This window comes from Zosterops lateralis (assembly GCF_965231275.1).
Source record: "Zosterops lateralis genome assembly, chromosome: 5".
In the NCBI taxonomy this organism is placed as follows: Eukaryota; Metazoa; Chordata; class Aves; order Passeriformes; family Zosteropidae; genus Zosterops; species Zosterops lateralis.
Genome location: NC_139766.1, coordinates 19,032,884 through 19,053,390, shown reverse-complemented (window position 1 = coordinate 19,053,390; position 20,507 = coordinate 19,032,884). Strand labels below are relative to the sequence as shown.

Sequence of the window (20,507 nt, the reverse complement as noted above, 5' to 3'; positions counted from 1 at the left end):
GACAATGATAAACAAAATGTATTTCTGATGATCTTAAAACAAAATATTGTGTCATGTATTAGTTCATACTTCTTCATAGTTTAAAGCCCCATGTCTACTGCAAGTGTCAGTTAATGACTAATTAATGCCATACTCAACATAATAAATGATAAACAAATAATCAGATTTTCAAATCCCAAGATGAAGACACAGTGTTACAACAATGAAGATCATCTTTGACCATTAAATCAAGAAAAACTCTTACATGTAAATATTCTAGTGAACAAATATCAATGTTTGAGTTGACATTATTCAGACAGTTTGCAAATTTCATGGAATCACAAGATTGGAAGAGACCTTCAAGATTATCGAGTCCAACCCAGCCCTAACACCTCAACTAAACCATGCACCAAGTGTGATATCCAGTCATTTTTTAAACACATCCAGGGATGGTGACTCCACCACCTCCCCAATGGACAGACCATTCCAGTACTTTATCACTCTTTCAGTAAAAAACTTTTTTCTAATATCCAACTTTTATTTCCCTTGGTGCAGCCTAAGACTCTGTCCTCTCGTTCTGTCATTTGCTGCCTGGTGAAAGAGACCAACCCTCATCTGACCTTTCAGGAGGTTGTAAAGAGTGATAAGGTCACCTCTGAGTCTTCTTTTCTCCAGGCTAAACACCCCCAGCTCCCTCAGCCACTCCTCACAGGGTTTGTGTTCCAAGCCCTCCACCAGCCTCATTGCCTCCTCTGGCTGTGCTCAAGTGTCTCAACATCTTTCCTAAACTGAGGGGCCAGAGCTGGACACAGCACTCAAGGTGTGGCTGGATGTTTGCCTCGTCAACTCATCTTTCAGCACACAGGGACAGTCTGTTCCTGTGCCCTCAAGATCTGTTTTGAACCACGCCCACCTTTCCTGGACTCCCTTTGTTTTTAAGGGCTGCTTTCCAAGGAACTCTCTAAGTCTCCTAAATAGGCTGAAGTCTGCCCTCCTGAAGTCCAATGAAAGAGTCTCACTGATGTTCCTCCTCATTTCATCAAACATTGAGAACTCTATAATTTGATGATCACTATGCCCCAAGCAGCCTCCTCCCATCAGTCCACCCCATTTGCAAACAATAACATAGTCTCTCCCCTGGCAGTCTCACTCACCAGCAGCAACAAAAAGTTGTCCTCCACAGTGTGGATACCCTGCAGCCCCTCAACATACATAATACCCAGGGTCTGGCCTTGGCAGGATAGACCATAGTTACCTGCCCAGCCTGAGAGAGGGACTTCCCAATGGTGCTCTGTACACATGGTTTGCCCCAGTTCCTCCCCCCACTAATACCCCTGGCCCTTTGGTTTCTCCTCTCCTCATTATGTCACCGTTGGTTGTGGTACCTGGTGACTGGCCCTGTCTCCCCTATGGAATACTGACCTTACCTGCCCTTTGCTCCACCCCCATACCTCAAGGTCATTGGCTAGTGAACCCCATACTTAAGCGGGGACACGCAGATGACCCAGCTTCTTGACTCTGGCTTTCCTTTCAGCTCCTGGAAATAAACCTGCTGGAACTGATCTGCCTCTCCTAGCTAAGCTAGCCACATGGTGTTTATGGATGTATGAGCTTGACGATGCTTCACCTGAGTTTCTCCAAGCAGCCTTTCTACCGGAGAGGCTTATTGGGATCTAGGCTCCAGCTCAACTCCTAAATAACACACACACTCTAAGAACTTCCTGGACTGTCTCTTCTCTGCTGTATTACGTTCCCAGCAGATGTCTGGTAGATTAAAGTCACCTACAAGAACAAGGGCTGGTGATCCTGAAACGTTCTTCAGCTGCTTATAGAGTAAGTTGTACACCTCTTCTTCCTGGCTGGGTGGATGATAACAGACTTCCAGTACGATGTCAGCCTTCCTGCCCTTCCCCTTAATTCTTACCCATAGGCATTCAACTTCATTGTCATTAGTTTTAATACCCATGGCAACAAAAGCCTCCATATATAAAGGGCCACCCTTCCACTTCTTCTCCCTTTTCTGTCTCTCCTGAAGAGTTTGCAGCCATCTGGTGCAGCACTGCAGCTCTGTGAGTCATCCCACCATGTTTTCGTGATGGCAACTACATCATAGCTTTGCTGCTGCACCATGACCTCTGGCTCTTCCTGTTTGTTACCCATGCTGCATGCATTGGTATACATGCACCTCAGCTGGGCTACTGATTTCACCCTAACTCAGGCTTACCACCCTTGGACCTGTTTCCAGACAGCCCAGCTGCATCCCCTTCTCCCTTCAAACCTAGTTAAAAGCCCTTTCAATGAGTTCCACCACCTCATGAGCTAAAATCCTTCTGCCCGTAACAGAGAGATGGAGCCCATCCAGTTCCAGCAGGCCAGGTGCCAAAAGCTGTCCCATGGTCAAAGAACACAAAATTCTGCTGATGACGAACCTTTGAGCCACTTGTCGATAATCTCCTATTCCTTTCATCACTTTTCTCTGCCACCAAACAGACTGAGCAGAACACTACCTGTGCTCTTGCCCTATCATCTACTTGACCCATTGCCCTAAAATCCCTTTTAATTGACCTGATGCTCCTGTTTTCAATCATCACTGCCAGCCTGAAGTATCAGCAGTGGGTAATAATCATAGGGCTGAATCAGCCCAGAAAGTTTCTCAGTAATATCCTGTACCCAGGCCCCAGGGAGGCAACAGACCTCCCTGTGGGCTGGGTCTGGTCGACATACGGTGCCCTCTGTTCTCTGCAAAAGGGAGTCACCCACTACGACTACTCTTCTTTTCTTTTTAACGTTAGAGGTTGTCATCTGTCTGACAGATGAAGCATAATTGGGAGGCTCTCTGGGCAGATAATTTTCTTCCACATCATCTGGCTGACCCTCCGGATCCAGGGCCTCATATCTATTCTGAAGTGGCACCTGGGTAGGTGATGGGGGTCGAGAGGAAATTTTAATTTTGAAACAAATTCAGATACAGATTTTAATATTGTGCCTACTTCTAAATAAAAAAAGTCATAATTTCATGAGGTTATAGTTTTAACTACTAATGTTTAAATGCAGAATGATATGCAGACATGCTTGAATAGTATGCTTAAATAGTACTGCATTTTTTTATACTTATATGGACTAAGCAGCATTAAGGACAGTTTCTTGCCTAGTTAAATTACTAGCAGTTTTATATATTCCCAACAAAGAAGAAATTAGTTTCACATAGCTCTAAATAAAAAATATTAAACAAGTCTAACATAACAGATATAACTAATGAAATCAAAAGCACTGTGGAAATGTTAAGTTTGCTGCATGACAGTTATGTTGACACTGCAATCAACTACACATTAGGAAATTCATAGATGTAATCTCCTTCCAATTACAGGCATTTGATAGGCACCAACAAAGATAATTCTTTATAAATTAGCTGTATTCCTGATTGCTAGAAACAGCTTTGGGATGGGAGCAATCCTACAAGTAACCATACCTGTCACTACCTTAGAATCAATGTCTTTAATTTAAAAATATGTCAAAATGCTTATTGCAACAAGTCACTGTAAAGCAAGAGGATTCTTTAAATGGAACCCTGAATATACTTCTCAAGTCTTAATTTCACTGTACACAGCTTTTAATTGTTGGAGGTTATTTATTGCAAAGCTGGAAAGGGGAAAATGGCTGATTTTGTATTTTTCAGCTTAGTGCACTGGAATGACATTGTGTATGGTCCTTCATAGCAGGAGTTTTAGAAGGTTGCCCTGCTTAATCTGTTTAAGTGTCCAAGTTTGCTATTCAGAAGGGAAAGTATATGCAGCAAACAGATGTATTTGTCCCACTGTACTCTGCCTTACAAAGGCAATTCTCTCTCTAAAGATGATACAACCCCACAGGAGTATATTTCCTAAGTTTTCTAACCAAAAAATAGTTACATACCTGATATAAATAATCCTCAAATACAAAATAGTAGTCATCATTACTTGCTGTCAGCTTTACATCCTGTAATAAAAAATACAAGAGTTTGAAGCCAAAAGACCCCCTTTCAAACTCCCATGGAGGCTGAAATTAACATGGTGATAGACACTGTTTCACTTTCATTCAGAGAAATATAGTTAAGCTTAGACTCTACATTTTAAAATAAAAAATGCTGTATTAACTTGATGATTAAGCACTCAGAGTCGAAACTTGAAATGGAACCAGTCATACATACCCTGTTGGCTCTTTCTCACAAACCCAGTTACTCCTTCAAATGAAGATATCATTCCTTTATGACTTAACGGTTTGACTCAAATGTCTTACATGAGAGACAACACAGACACAAGGAATAGCTTCACAATAATAAGTTCACACTAATTACTTTTACAGTCCTCAAAACCATACCATCTAGTATTTTCTTTGTTAATAAAACCAACAACAAGATACCAGTGTGATAAACACATAAATCACTCACTGTTTAGTGAATTACTTACTTTGTAAATCAGGCTGTCCACTAAAAGGTTGTGCTGAATCACATTTGACTTAAGCTGTTCATAATACAAGATGTCCTAAAATTAAGAATATGACCATCATCTGTCTGAGACATGACCTGAATTTATATTTAAAGTAAAAAAATTGATTTTTAGCAATTGAAAAAAAAGCATGCAAAAAACCGGAAAAAAAATGAAAATAACTGGGAAAAAGCACTGTACATTTATGAAGCATCTGTCATGGTTTGTTCAGCTTAAGTTCTAAGAACTGAGATTTGACACATTATAAAATGATTAAACCGTCATATAAGTAATAAAAGGAAAATGAAGGGACTAGTTCAAACCAAAGACCCATATCTTCCAACCTTTGGTTCTCTCTACATCTAAAAGCTTTTCAATGCTCAAAATCATTATGTTTTATTTCTTTGTTACCCTCTATTTTCATGCACCTTTCCATCAATAGGTTCTGTCTTATCTTTAAACTTTACTGAATTGCTGCAAATATTTGACATTAAACTAGTATGAACCTGTAAAAAGTTTAAATTTGCGCAAAGATGAAATTATAAATATGATAAATATATATAAAATAACTGGTGAAGAGTACAAAAACCTAGGACCTGTTTTTAAACTCCAATTATTTCCTGAATGTCTACAGAACATACAGGTGAAACAATGTGGAAGAATCAGAACAAACTTCTCTGCTTTTACTTATTCTATCCCTTATTTCTTAGAAAAAGCTTGCAAAGGAAAAGCAGACCTATATATCGCACTGTCATCTTGCAACTCCCAAATCCCTAAATATCTCTGCCATTACACCTACAACTGAGTAACAATTTCTGATTGATTTGAACTAATTGATAAATCATGTCAGCCATCCCAAAGATCCTTCCCACTTCACAAAACTATTTTTATTTCGAGGTATCTATATGGACACAACACAAATATTTGTATATTCCAAACTTCACAGATTTACTGCTAATTTCTTTGATAAATACAAATCCAGAGTAAGGATTTGAAGGACAAAAGGCTTGTGATTGATGCTGTATTAATAGATTAATTCCTTATATCTGAATCATAAGCAAGATTTACTTTCAAGACACAAGACACTCTGGTGATCAGTCTCTCACACAGTGGGGAATATTTTAAGAGCTTCACTCAGTCTTTAAAAAAGATTCAAGTCTTCTTTTACTATTTACTGGCTGCATTTCTTATTCCAGATGAGAAATTCCACAACTGCCAAGTGTCAGGAGTGTCCAAAACTGTGTTATATTTCTTATGTTATTTAGAATGTTTTCAGTTACAAAACAAAAATCTTGCCATTTTCATCTGATTCAGCATTTCTTTGTCTGCCAAATCTTCCCTTAAAATTAATTAGTAAACTTTTTTCCTTTTAAAAATATGTTCCATTTTTATATAGACAGCAGCTTTTCTGAAAATTATATACTTTTATACCACATCTCTAAATATAATCATCTTTCCAAACTGAAATAAAGTACACTTCAGGATGGCAGTGACTAGCCTTCTTGACCTTATAGTGCCACATCCTAAAATTTCACCCAAAACATTTGTATTGTATCCACTTGAGAGCACAGGGGAGCTCTGAAAGGAGCAAGAAAGAACACTAAAGAGAGAAAGAGAAATGGGCTAGAGAGAACAGTATCTTTCAGCAGAATCCAGGAAAGCTACTTTAAGCAGAATTTGGATAATCACCTTCTCTGAAATAAAGGTTTGGATTACTCAGCAGCCTCTGTGCCAGCGCAGTCCACCTGTGTCCTGTCATGAAACCCCTGGCACTAGAGCTACATCCTCACTGATGAACTGTTGGCAGGTCATGACCCATTTTTAGTTACCCTCACCATGTGATTGCACTATTGCATTTGCCTCTTGCATTTGACTCTCAAATCTAACAAGGACAAAACAAAAACCTAATCAGATTACATAAAGGGAAAACAGACAAAAGCATTAAAGGAAGACCCTCCTGATAAATCCCTGAAGAGGGTCCAAAGCTTATTCTTTCACCAGAGATCTATGAAATCTTCTTGTAAAGTACATTTTTCTCCAGCCAAAGATGATGACAGTCTGTTACTGTAACTGGTTTTTCTGATGTTTGAATAATACAGTGGGGACCTCTGGCTACTGATCCTAATCTAAAAAACCCTTCTGATAAGGCAGTTACACATAAAGCCCCATTATGAACTTACCACCTCACTTATTTATTAGGTTTTTAAGCTTTCAAAACTACAGTCAGTAAAACCTATAGTAAAGCATTACTGATTTTAGCATGCTGGAATTTTCAGAATTAAGATTTTCCATCTATTAACTCAAAAAAATTAGAGGGGAAGAAAAAGCCTATCAGCAAATGAACAAATTTCTTTCCTAAGCACTGTTTGAGCAGCATGCAGAGAATTAACAATTGTGTAACACTATGAACAGAAGGGAAAAAAAATTTAAACAGATTCTCAGTAAGTGTGTGCCATCCATTTCACACAATGAGACAGACATCCCAGAGGAAATAACTGTGATTCTGTGATTCAAGACCATACGATTAAAACATATATACAGCAAATTTGACTGTTTACACAGACAATATTAACTGTGACACTGTTCACCTTCAAATGTTTGTCTTTGCAGCCTAAAAAGGCTATTTTAACACACTTCCTCTAAAGCGTACCATTACAAATGAAAACTGAGAAACAATTCATTGTCTGGCAATGTGCTTATACATTTCTAAATAATCCTGCATACCGAGCTCACAGTTTATCATTTTTATGATTGCAATGCAGATTGTTAGTATCATCCCTTGCTTGGCTTTAAATTAGCTTTATACAGAGGCTGAGCTTTACTGAATAAAATTTTCCAAACAACCATATTGGATGCTAGCACACACAATGCTGCCCATACCAAACCCTCATAATGTTTCACATTAAAGAAAGGAAATTCACAGTTCATGTGATTTGGAGATTCATACTGCTATAAATGTAATAGAGCCTAAACTGCAAATCAGAAGGAATGTCTGCAAACAGACAACTCAACTCTAGCAGAGAAAATATTCACAAGAGGTAGAGGAAAGAAGTGTTAGATAAATCTATAGAGTCTATATGAAATTCAGCAGATCGTAAAACATGCTACAGTTACATGTGAATAGATACTGCTTTGCTATACTTTAAAAAAGTAAAGCCATGTATTCAGCCTATGCAAGAAGAACATCTCAGGGTGTTAGCATTTTGGCAGTAGTCACAGCTTACTTCTGTGTAAGAAACAATAGTAAATGCAATGCTTAAACTGAGCCATGGCTATTCAGCGTATAACACAGCTGTGGTAACCCACGTGCTATTCTACCTGATCCAAGGGCAGTCTGCTAGGTCTCACTCAGAAAACCCATCTTTTAAAAGCTTTTCTATTTTCACTACTCAAAGTCCATAAAACAACTTTTAGAAGCCAGGATGAAAAATGCTATGCAAAAATAGTCTTAGAAAAGAAGATAGAAGATTATGACAGCTGTTACATTAGAAGAACAGTTTCAGTTTTGCATGACAGAAAAAATTTACATTCACTTACCTCACAGCTTAACTTATTTTCTCCAACATAGTGTATTTTGTCCCAGCTTGATAATTTCTGGTTTTTATGGGGACCAAGGGTGCATTTTGTATTTCACTGTTTTTCAACCCTTTATTTCAACAGTCTCAAAGTAATAGACTAACTTTCCAGTCTGGATCACTTTATCTGCCCTTACCACTTTGTCTCAAAGTTATCATTACCATTTTCTAGCCACTTGCCCACATGTTTCTAGGTTTCTTTGAGCATCATCACAACGTATTGTCTCACCTGCACACAATCTACTCAGTTTAGTCTCAAGGCTCTAGATCCTGCAAAATATCTTCTAAAGGAAAATTTCTACTGCACTTAGTCTCAGAATAATGTCTCAGAAACTATGTATGTGTACATATTCATCTATAGCTGACAAATATAACTTGATAAGTGTGTAATTATCACAAGGTAAATCATTAGGCACATATAAAAGCCTCACATCAAAGTTTCCCCAATTATGCAAAGACCTTAAAGAGAGATTTAACTTTTTAAGAGATATTAAATAAAATAACTATGGCATGGCTTCAGATACTGCAAAAAACTTCATTGTTGAGGACTTGTATCAAATATAAAGTACAATGAAAAACTGTTGCTGTGCAAGGGAACATGGAAACAACATCTTACTAGCTTCTCTTTAAGTCTTTCTGATTGTACATATGCAGAGTATATGCCATAATACATAAAGCAATTTATAAGATACGTAAATGCATATGATGACAGGGTCAAACAACCAGGAAAATGATATAACATGACTTTTTATAAAACTTAGCAAAAATATGAGAGATTCAGTCCTCGTCCCAGATCTTTATTCTTGCCCCCTTCTAAAAAAAGTCAGCATTATATAAGAAATTCTCAGGAGACAGTCAGATTAATTGAATAATTTGAATAATTTGAAGTCTTTTGCTCACATATCTATTAAAAATTAGGAAGAGTGGCAAAGACTTCACCACAGCACAGAGCCTTTTAAATCATAAAATGTTTATCAGTTTCTGTGACAACTCAGTAGAGCATTTCTATTTTGGAAAAAATATCACTAGAAGATATGTGCCTGCACTTTTGTGTTCTCACCTGGTCTCCACATTTTACTCTCCCTTTGCCACTTACCTCTGGCTGATTAGAAATGTTAAGGATGAGGGCCCACAGATCAGCTCGGAGTGCTGTTGGACATCCCTGACGTACATACTGCTGAGCTGCAGCACTATCCTGCTCTGCTAAAACTGTAAGAAACAAAGCAGGTAAAGAGTTGATGTAGTGTAAGACTTCTACCAAATACCTTAATATTTAACTTTAACAACTTACATAGTAAGCTTACAGCTTACTATGCTGTAAGCATTAGCTAATAGGAAAATATTGAAAAGATCTGGTTTCAATAGTGCAATTTTTAAGTAATTCCTTGGAAAAAAAGGCAGTTGGTATTAATCAGCAAGGCTGTACTACTTTCTGTCATAAAATAGGACTTAGTATGTACATATGACTATATCAATGCTAGTTGCAGCTACTAAGCTGGCATCATGCAGAATAAGCAGCCATTTATAAGCACAAAATACTCTTGGTTTAACAGTGAGTGGTATTTCAGTTCAAATAGGAAATTGCCACTCATTATGGCTTTTTTTGTGTCTCCCTTCTTTCCATGTTAACTATAGGAGTATCTCCACAGATAACTGTGGGGCCAGAATTCTCCATTCCAGACTGTACTGTCATGTTCTCTCATTATTGGTATATTTACTCTAGAGGATAAAGACCTTGAAAGATGCTGGTCTGCCTTCATATTGACATAAAATAAATACTCTACTGCTGACAGGTTTGTTTATTTGGGTCACTGTTGTGAAGCTTTAGGCTACTCTGTCACAAGGGCCTCATGCTGAAATTCAATACTGTATATACCATAAAACAGATTATCTTGTTCCCTACTTAAATCTATAAACTCGAAAGACATACATATTTAGCTATTGTAATCTGGTAAACGTGTTCCTCACCAAGAGTATGTGATTAACTGTACTCTCATACCCAAAATGTCTTTCCCAAGAGATAGAGTTGGAGAATTTCTGTGTTATTGTCTAGACATTACACAGGTGTTCAACTGCTACTCAGAAGTTTCCAAATCCATATCCCCGAATTTTTCTGAAGTGTCTGTGAAACAGCTTGCTTTTTTATATCTCATTGAATTTGATATTTACAATATCTGCTTTGATATGACTTAAATATTAAATATTTAATTAAATATCTAATTCAATATCTATCTAATTGATTTTTCTATCCTTCCCTTTCTGCTTAAATACTGAATAGACCAGCTTGCCAAATTTTTAACTTGCAGAGCTCTAACACAGACATTTCTATGATCCTGCATGAAGAAGGCAAAAAATTCCTACACTCTCCACAGAACTTCAGAAACACTGTGATTAATATTGGCATCCATGAGTATTTACCTTATTTTTTCTTACTGACATACGAAATATTAAAAAGTAGTTTTGGTATATACAAGATGGGGTTTACTAAACACAACAAAATAAATCCTCCAACTTGGCAATACATCTAATATAAAAGCAAAATCAGTATCTCAGTGGCAAACAAAGTCATAACTAACACCTATTAGAGCATGTAGAAGGATTCCTTCCCATTGAATGAAAAGTGATTTCAGTTTATGGTCAAGGCACTTACATATTGACAATAATTTACAAAATTATTGGTCTTTGAATATAGGAAAAGCTAAGGCATTCTCCAGAATAGAGCTGCTTGGTAGAGACAAGAGATGATGAATATGAACAACAATGTGGAGTTGAATGAATGGCCCAAGAAGTCCACAAAATACAGTTTATTTGGAAGAATGGGAAAAGAACAGAGAGGTGGACAGTATCTCTTGGTACTGCTCTTGGATTAGAAAATTGACAGTGCAGGACAGAAAGCTGTTAGAAAGAAAGATCGTTGCTTTTTTACTGCAACGAAAAAATTAGGATGGAGTACTTTCGGGACAGTATCCTGCCTACTTTTTCCTTTGGTGCTAATGTTCAGCAGGAATCAGAAGAGACAATAATGAGTAAAAACTGGTGGATTTCAACCATTCTCCTTGTATGTTTCTTCTATAACTAAACTTAAACCATTAAATTATTACTTCTTTTAACTTTCCCTTCCTTTTGTATGTTATTTCTTAATCTACAAAAACAATCCTGGAACTTTTCAGAAAATAGTATAGAGAGACAAGTAAGTGAATATTCCACAGTAGCTATGTACTGCAATACTCTGCAAATGCAACTGATTATTAAAAAGACTATTCTGACACAAAGGCATAGATTCAATTACAGTAATGAGAACTTTGTGTGCAGAGAACAGACCTCACAGAATTTTGATTTTAAACTGAAATTCAGTAGTGGAATAGGTTAAGGTGTCACCAAAAAGCTGTCTATGTGCTTCCTATTTTGTTTTTATCTGGTAGCTACTGGTAGACTGCAAATGTTTGCATTTCTGTCTCTGTCTAAATGACAACAGTATTAGTGATTGTCCATCTAAATTACAATGGTATTACTGATAATGCTTTGTGTTAGTCTAAGTTCTTAAAATTCTAAGAGGTACATGCAAATACAAATTCATTAAATGCATTCTTAACTACTCACAATTTATTACAGATAAAAACAGATCCATACCTTTCTGCCCAACACGTACATGTTCATTTTCAAAGAACTCTAGAAAATAAAGATACAGAAAAGCATGGAAAAAAAAAATGAAAAAGACACTCCAGCTGATAATGTATTTTGTATTTTTTCCAAACATCATTACATTCAGTTGCTATTTACTGCTAACATCACTAGAAGTTAACATGCATCAGAGTCAAGCCCCTTTTTAACTGATTTTGTGTTTCAAAAACACAAATATCAAAGCAGCACTATACTACATGAATTTTAATTACGAAATTTTCCATTTAAAAAGAAAAATCTCATGATATTACAGTGATTTCCATTTTCACGTGGAAAAAACATTTTAAAACCGCTTCCTACGGCAATAGATGGATACATGGAAAACCAATAGAGATTATACACTATTTAAGGTACTGAATATTAATATAAGGGTATGTCTTGTAATATATTTTTGACAACAGTTATTTTAAATACATTTGTGTGTATATATATATATATATATATATATATATATGCCTCTCTGTTAGCTGGATAAACATTTATTGATAATTTCTATATTTCTGGAAACAAGCAATGTGGTTTTCTAGATCCTGAGGTGTTCAAACATATTGAAATTAATGTATTCTCTACTTAATGTGATGACTTTAAATCTTCTCCAAATCAGACTCTTCATATATGCAATGCTTTCTATTATTAGTTATATCTTGCTATGAAAATCGCTACATAGTTACAGAACAAATATTTATGGTTTACTATGGGAAAAATACACAATTTTTTTATAATTTCAAGAGTTCTACTCATTAGTTCTGTTTGAATGACTGGAGCATGGCATTAGCTTACCAGGAGGCACTTGTGCTGAATCATCAATACCTAGCTGTCCTATATTTAAGCCTAGTTCGCTAAAGTCTTCTTTCTGAAAAGGAACAGAACCATAATAAAGTAATGAATCTGTTTAATTCCCTAAATCACTTGAGATTTCTTCTGAAAGGCTTAATGTGAGTATTTTCTGGACCAAATTAAGTTCTTCTAAATGCACACATTTGAAATAGACTCACATCAATTCTTACTCTAATTTTACTTATAAGCCCCAGTTTGCATGTCAAGTATGAGCTACAGCTGGATGTAGGGAAGTGGTGAATGAAAGATCAGGTTAAGGATCCATCTCTTTTCCAACTCAGTTGGAAGTTTTTCTACTAACATAAAATCTCCAAGAGCCTCATCAGTGAAACATTTACAAAAACTCTCCTATATAATACACTAGTACTCAAACATTTATTTTTGTTTACAACCTGACAATAAAGGGATTTAAAATTATATTGAGAAGAAAATGAGAACCAAACTCATTGTCAGGCTATTGATCTTGTAGAGCATCTGCAGACTTGAGATGTGCTACAAATTTTAAGTTTCTTGTACAGAAGAAAAATGATTAAGTGAATAACATGTACTGAGGTGTATTTTTGGCACAAATTAAACCTGTGTGGCATAAAATGAAAACTTCCCTACTGGCAGAAAATGTACTGTTTATGTTTTATTTTTCATTAAAAATGTTTTTTTCATAGAACTTCTTTATGGTCTGTATTTTAACTACATATTTAGATTGATTTTCATTTCAAAAGGAGAAATTTATGATAACACTAATATTCTTTTTTTATTCATTAGAATCATTCTTATTAGCAAGAAAAAATAACTCTGACGGAAATCTCTTATAAGAAAAATATATACTTACCAATTCTGGAATATCTTTAACTTTTAAGGGAACTTGAATTAGTCCCAGATGATTTCTAAAACTAGGCTGCTCTCCATTTTCATAATTTGGGTTTCGAAGATTCATCAGTACCTTGAAAATTGTAGTTCTGTCATTTCTTGCTTACATTCAGAACTCTTCTCAACATCATCAGCATTACAAACAGTACATTCAGCACTAAATCATTTCCCACAATTTATATATATATATACATATATATGCAAATTATCAAACTATATCTCAACATTTTCAACATCAAAAAGAATTAAATTTTTTAAGGAACATAGTCTCCTTTAAAAGTCAGCTCAATAAAAAAGCAGAAATTATTTTCAATATATGCAATTAAGTGCTGGCTACATAGTAATGTTTTGACTACAATTTACTTCCTCATTTAGGTTATCCCAACAATATATTTCTAATGGCTACAGTATCCAGAATATTCTTCAATATCACTTTTCACTGAAAGAATTTTTATCCATATTCTTACACTGGTAATCTTACAGAGGTTCCAATAAAAGTCCTACATAATTCATTAATAATTAATTTTTAATATTTTATCAATAAATATTTTAAGATTAATAATCAAATATTTTAATATCAATATTTAATATTAATGATTTTATTACTAAATAATTAATATTATTTACCTAATCACTAAAATAATTCCTTACTAAATAAAAATATATCAAAATATCTTCTTTCATATAAGAAAAAGAAATTACAGAATTGAAAAGTTAAAGCAAATATAATTTAAAGGACAAGGAATCATGTCAAGGTAAGTAACTGTGATGTATAAAGGAATTTACAGTCTCTTACATACTGTTATTCCAAGGTATAGATTTTATGATGTTGAACTGCAAAGATTCTTTCTAGCATGAATGTCTAGCTCTTAAGAAATTATTTCATAACATCATACGTCTACAATTCTCACTCATTTAAGTATTCTAATACCCTATAATCTCACTGTCAGAATTGTTAATTTAAAGAAACTGCAAACTCTGGAAAGAAAACAGTATAAAAGAAAAAGAGCGTGATCATGAGGGTCACTGAATAAAACTAAAAAGAAAGATGGATTTATTTACAGATCAAAGATTAAAAACACACCATGGCTGTTGGTACAGTGATGAAAAACAAAATAAATAAAACATTTTCAACATGATTTTGATTAACTGAACAAAAGGAGTAATATGTAATAAGTACTGTTTTACTATGATGTTTTGTGCTTGAATCATAGAAAATGAAGAATAATACTGATATTTAAGACTTTAAAGATTCCACAGTCACCAATTTTTTAATGGTTCAGCTTGATTACATATAAAAACCTTGAAATTGCATACAGTCCTGTTTCATGTTTGATTTTACAACCTTCCTAGATGACATATAATTTCAGCTGCGCACAAGTCTGCAATCTACTCTCAAATAGTCTATTAGCTCATTGTGATTTATGAGCTTAATATATTGGAATTTAAAATGTAAAATGGTTTACAAAATCAGTTGAGAATCACTCTCTGAGGGAAAAAAGTTGGACACAGATTATGCTTTAGAGAAGTTTATCACAGGTGCAATTTAAAACTGCAGTTTAAATAAAATAGGAACAATAGAATTTTGTTTTGAAAACCAAACATGGATTCATAAAAACCATGCCAAATTTCACTTGCTATAAATGATTATAGGTATGAAACACATTTAGTAATTATATATCCCACTTCATATAAAAGACTGAGTATTATTTCATGGAGGCTTACCTCAAGAAAATCTTTAGGTGCATAAACAGGCCGGAAAAGACTTAGATCTGAAGTAAGATTTCAATGACACTATGTTAAAACCAAAAGATTAAAAAAAATGTGCCATATCTATAACACAATCTAGAAATTTAAATAACAGATTAAAGCAAAGATCAAAATTACATCAGCACAAATACCATGGCAAGAATCACCATATATTCTGTCAAGATTATGCTACCGATAATGCCTTATTTTTGTAAACCTCATATAAATGAAGAGGAAGGTGTTCTTCAAGGTCCCTTCCATACCAAACCATTCTATGATTCTACAAAGTGAACAGTAGTCACAGGAGACTTTTACTTACTCCTCGTAAGTGTTTAGACTAAATCATTGTTAGACTTAGGAAAGACGATTTTCAAAAGCAGGGTATTTTTTAACAACTTAGATTGTTGAATTACACGTACTGCTGTCAAATGAAGACTGGGGAGAAGCACTAAAAATCCATGAAAAGTGTTTGCCATCAGAGAGGTGGTAGTGTGTATACAAACCAGCACCTCTGCAAAATCCTTTTAAAGGAACTTGGCTATGAACTAACATGAGAGTCAGCTTTGCTCTCCCAAAGTACAATATCACAATTATTCTGTGCAAGAGTTATTTTTATCTTTCGTCAAGAAAACATCTGATCTTAATTATCCATATTTCTGAATGCTTTCTGTTAGCCTGAGTTTACAAAAAGAGGACCTGTGTCCTAGTTGAATAAATCTCTAAAGCACTGGAATATGGAGTATTATAGAATAACCTCTCAGTAATGATTCAATGTTAGTACAATAACTTAAAAGAAAATAACTATGAAATAAGCATTTATTTATGCATAATGATGCATTACCAATGAAAGAAAGATTGTAATCAATTTGCCTTGAAGAGATTACATTAACCTTTGACTGGTAAGTAAAATGTGCACGCTGCCTTTCTATGTGCAAAAATTTAATGCAGGTAAATTTAGTTGACCTTACCTGGCTCATCAGTTCCCATTTCATTCCATTTATTAAGCAGTTCTTTCTGTTCATTTACAGGCCTCTGAAAGGTACAACAAAGTGTATCTTCTTTTTTTTAACATGCCTATTTCAAATATGTATTCATTTCAACTATACGTTAATTCAGTGTTTTACAAAATAGCAACACAAACTTATTTGCTTACAAATTATCCCTAGCCTGAAGGTACACTATGCTGTGGAAAGCCCAAGTCCCAGTCCCCAGGAGGAAAGAAGCCCTTTAAATAGTTTCAGGTGTTTAGTAATGAATTTAGGATATTTAGTACTCAATTTTGTGTTACTGAAGATTTACTGCCCATTCCATAGACCTGTTGGACTATCAAATTCCTGTCCCTGGCAGTCATGAAAACCAAATACAGTCCCATCCTTTTGCTCATGATGAACCATAGAGGTTCTGCCACATATCACAGAGGAATAACAGGAAAATGACTAAAACATTCTAATGTTACTCCCTAATTCTACGATCTTTAAAATCAAAGCCTCTATATTAATTAAAAAAAACAAAAAACTCAGACCAGAATGAATGACAAAATCAGCAATGTACTAGTATCTCTCTCTCCTCATGTACCAGTTCAACTACAGCCTTCTCTGCACACAAAGCACATCTGTATGGCACACAGGCTGCACAAGTTACACAGCTGAGTCTGCACACAAAGTACTGTTAAGAGCAACAAGTAATGAGCTTTCCAACATGCTGCTCCCCCAAGAGGATAATTACTGCAACAGCAAAGAGGAAAATCTACCTAGAGCCTTCATCTTCTCCCAAGGTGAGCTGATGCATTCATTGCCACCATCTCTGAAAATTATTCTGCATTAAAATTATTTAGATACTGAACGTGCAGCTCTTGATAACCATGTCTAAAATGAAGATTACACTACAAGTGTGCAAGATGAGGCATAATTTCAGAGAAAATGTCAGTTTGAAAACAGAAAATTAACAATACATTACCTTCTGTGCTAGTGGGATATTGAGTTCTGTGCACATGCTGTTCAGACTTTTCAGAATTCGCTTCTCCCAGCTTCCCTAAAACACACACAAAAGAAAAATTACAAGGAATTTATTTTTCCTGAAAATTGAATTTACTATATAATAACAAGCAGTTTTTTAAAGTCAGATAGATATAAAAGGATAGCAAGAGTCACTGACTGACATCTGCAAACATATGATGAGAATATTTACATGCTTCTTTACATGGAAACAGTAGATCAACCAGATTTCATTCTTTACAGCACAAAAAAAGAACTAGAAAATTTAGCTGTTCATGTTTCAGGTCTTTAAAAAAGGATGTATTTCACAATTACTGATTTTTATGTATGTCTAATGATCAAGCTTCTTTATAGATCAACATTTAACAAATTCTTCAAAGAGTTATAAGAGGTGCATAGCAAATACCTTCTCCACTTTGGGGCCTGAAGAGACTGGCACTCTTCCTCCACAAAAAGTATCTTAGATATTGTCAGAAATTAAGGAAAGATAGAAATCTGGTATTCTGTAATGCTTAAAAAAATAGTTATCCTAATCAATGCCAAGGAAATAGCTCTCTAATCAGAGAAAACCAGGAGATAATGCCTCAGTGGACAGCTTAAAAAGCAACCAGATTCTTCTGACAATTGCACAGTAGTGCCTACTCTATGGCTAATGCCTCTGAAGTTAATGCTAATTAGTATTGACTTCCTTGTCAATATTATTTGTACTTTGCTTCCGTAATTACAGCACCATTGGTGGGTTTTATACTTAATTTAGTTTTCTGTGGATGACAAGCCAAGCTTTGATCACATGAATGCAAAGACTCCTCTTAATTTCATTTAGTTCTATTTATTACTTGTAAATTGCTCAACACAAATTTTACAACAGTTAGTTACTGTTTAGCCACGCTCCTCAAAGTTCCTCAAAGAGGCTGCAGTTTATTAGACAGGAAGCAAATTAAGGGAAGGGCAGATGTTCAATTGTTCTGTTAAAAAAAAAAAATCAAAATCTTGTCTATAATTGTTTCATTTTAGTTTTCATTTACAAGATCCCTCATACCTTCTTCGATCAAAAGAATAGCTATCTTTCACCAGAAATTTTTCCTCACAATAAAGTTATCCCTTCACTTTCTTTTGCATAAACAAAACAGATATGAGTTTCGACTGTAATGAATGTTTTCCAAATTGCATATTTTTTATCATATTCTGTATAATATTTTTTCTTCAATTGTATTATCATATTTAAATTTCTTTCAAATGCTGTAGTTACACAACACCATGCTACAAACTGGTTCATCTCTCACAAAGTGGTAGTATCAAGCATTTACTGTTTTCCTAAGAAATGAGGTTTTGTTGCTAGAGAAGTAAGAAGTGAGAGTGCATGAAGATTACTAGGCCATATAGGATAAGAAAGTGAAAATGGAGAATACACAGGTAGTAGTAGCAAAAACAAAATTAAAAGTACAGTCTTTCTTGGTAAAAGTGTGGTCTACATCAGATAGCCCAGCCTCCTATCCAGCCAAATCCTCAGTGTCCAATGTTGTCTCCCTAAGGAGATTATTCCAATGGCTGATTGTTCCATATGTGAAAAATTTTCCTCTTCTGCCCAATCAGAATGTCCCCCGGAGTAACTTGTACCCATTACTTCTCATCTTTTCCATGTGACACTGTAAAAAGGAATCTCCATTTTCTCTCTAGCCACCCTTTAAGTACTGGAACAAGGTCTCCCCTAAGCCTCCATTTTTCAAGACTGAACAAACCCAGCTCTCTCAGCCTTTCCTCACATGTCAGGCTTCCCAGTTCTTTGAACATCTCTGTGGCCCTTCTCTGGACCTCTCCAGTCTGCCCACATCCTTTATTGTACAGCAGGGACCAAAACTGAACACAGATGTGACCTGACAACTGTTAAGTAGAGTGGGATAATGACTTTATCTCTACTGGTGATGCTCATATTGATGCAACCCAGCATCCTGTAGCCTTTCTTTGATACAGCAGCACACTGTCCACTTGTATGGAGCTTGCTGTCCACTAGGTCCCTCAGGTTCATTTCCTTCAGGCTGATCCCCAGCCAGGTAGATCCAAGCCCGTGCTGCACTCCTAGATTATGTTTTCCCACATGCCAGACCCCACATTTGTGCTTGTACATCACAAGGCTCTTGTTGGCTGACTCTTCCAGCACATCCAAGTTTTTCTGTACAGTGACGCTCCCTTCTGAACTGGTCACTTCTCCACTTGGTTTGGTACCATTGGCACCATCATATCACGATACCATCAAAATTAAGGCAGGACGGGTGCAGGGGGCATAGGAAGGGGAATAGCAAAGATATGATTAAAGATATGAAAGCTACAAAAGAGGAAGAGACAGATGGCAGCCTTGCAACATCAAGAACCATCTAATTCCAAAGAGCAATGGAGGTCAACACACTTGGTGCGACTGAAAACTGCCACACCAGACATTAATCCACTTACTGCACTGGGGATGCAACATGCTGGTAATAAACCACTTATACACAGTCATAACCTGTGACATAAATCAGCTTTCAAGACCCAGTATAATATATTCAAATAAATGCAAGAAAGACAAAACCAAAGTGAGCGTTATACAGCCTTTTCAAGCAAGATACTGTGCCCTCTGTCCAGGACAGCAGTTACCTAAAGTGAGCAGAAACAGAATGCACTGTTCTGAAATAAAACTGAAATAAAAGGCACAGGAAGAGCTCATAAAGTCACTTTATTGATGGGAACAATACATTTAATGAGATGATTCCCCATGTCTTATTCAACACTAAGAAATTCAACACTAAGAAAACACACTATTAGGATTGCTATGGTTACAATTATTCAGTAAAATAGCTGAAGCTGAGGAAGGTAGTACTGCAATTTGGAAACTATTTCACAGCATCACAGAATGGTTTCCAACACCTAAAGACCCTGCCTGAAGGGAGGGAGAAGGATTATTAGCAAGAGTAAGTGTAGTGATAGGACAAGGGGGAATGGATTTAAGCTGAAAGAGTAGGTTTAGATGAGATACGAGGAAGAAATTCTTTACTGTGAGGGTGGTGAGACATTGAACAGGTTGGCCAGAGAAGTTGTGGATGCCCCATGCCTGAAAGTGTTCAAGGACAGGCTGGATGGGGCTCTGAGCAACCTGATCTAGAAGGAGGTATCCTTGCAAGGGAAGGCTGAAACCAGATCTTTAAGGTCTCTTCCAACCCCAACCATTCTATCATCCTATGACTTACAGAGTTAATACTCATTGCCATTAATGCTCTATCCTTCACTAGAAACCTGGTTTTCTTTAGAGGTAGGAAAATAAAGCAATATAAAAACTTCAGTCAGCCATCTATAAGAAAACAGAACCAATGTGAGGACAAAAAGGGTTA

The 20,507-nt window shown here is 35.8% G+C and overlaps 1 protein-coding gene across 1 annotated transcript in view; it reads right to left on the bottom strand.

The window, feature by feature from the left end:
- Positions 1–20,507, bottom strand: part of TBC1D19 (TBC1 domain family member 19) — a 49,237-nt gene that overhangs the window by 13,647 nt on the left and 15,083 nt on the right. The window contains exons 5-13 of the mRNA XM_083862404.1: positions 17,108–17,182; positions 16,120–16,183; positions 15,128–15,174; positions 13,365–13,475; positions 12,479–12,551; positions 11,648–11,686; positions 9,114–9,226; positions 4,425–4,499; positions 3,892–3,954 (exon numbers count right to left, since the gene is read on the bottom strand). Coding sequence (XP_083718530.1) covers positions 3,892–3,954; positions 4,425–4,499; positions 9,114–9,226; positions 11,648–11,686; positions 12,479–12,551; positions 13,365–13,475; positions 15,128–15,174; positions 16,120–16,183; positions 17,108–17,182 — 660 coding nt within the window. The remainder of the gene's footprint in view (positions 1–3,891; positions 3,955–4,424; positions 4,500–9,113; positions 9,227–11,647; positions 11,687–12,478; positions 12,552–13,364; positions 13,476–15,127; positions 15,175–16,119; positions 16,184–17,107; positions 17,183–20,507) is intronic.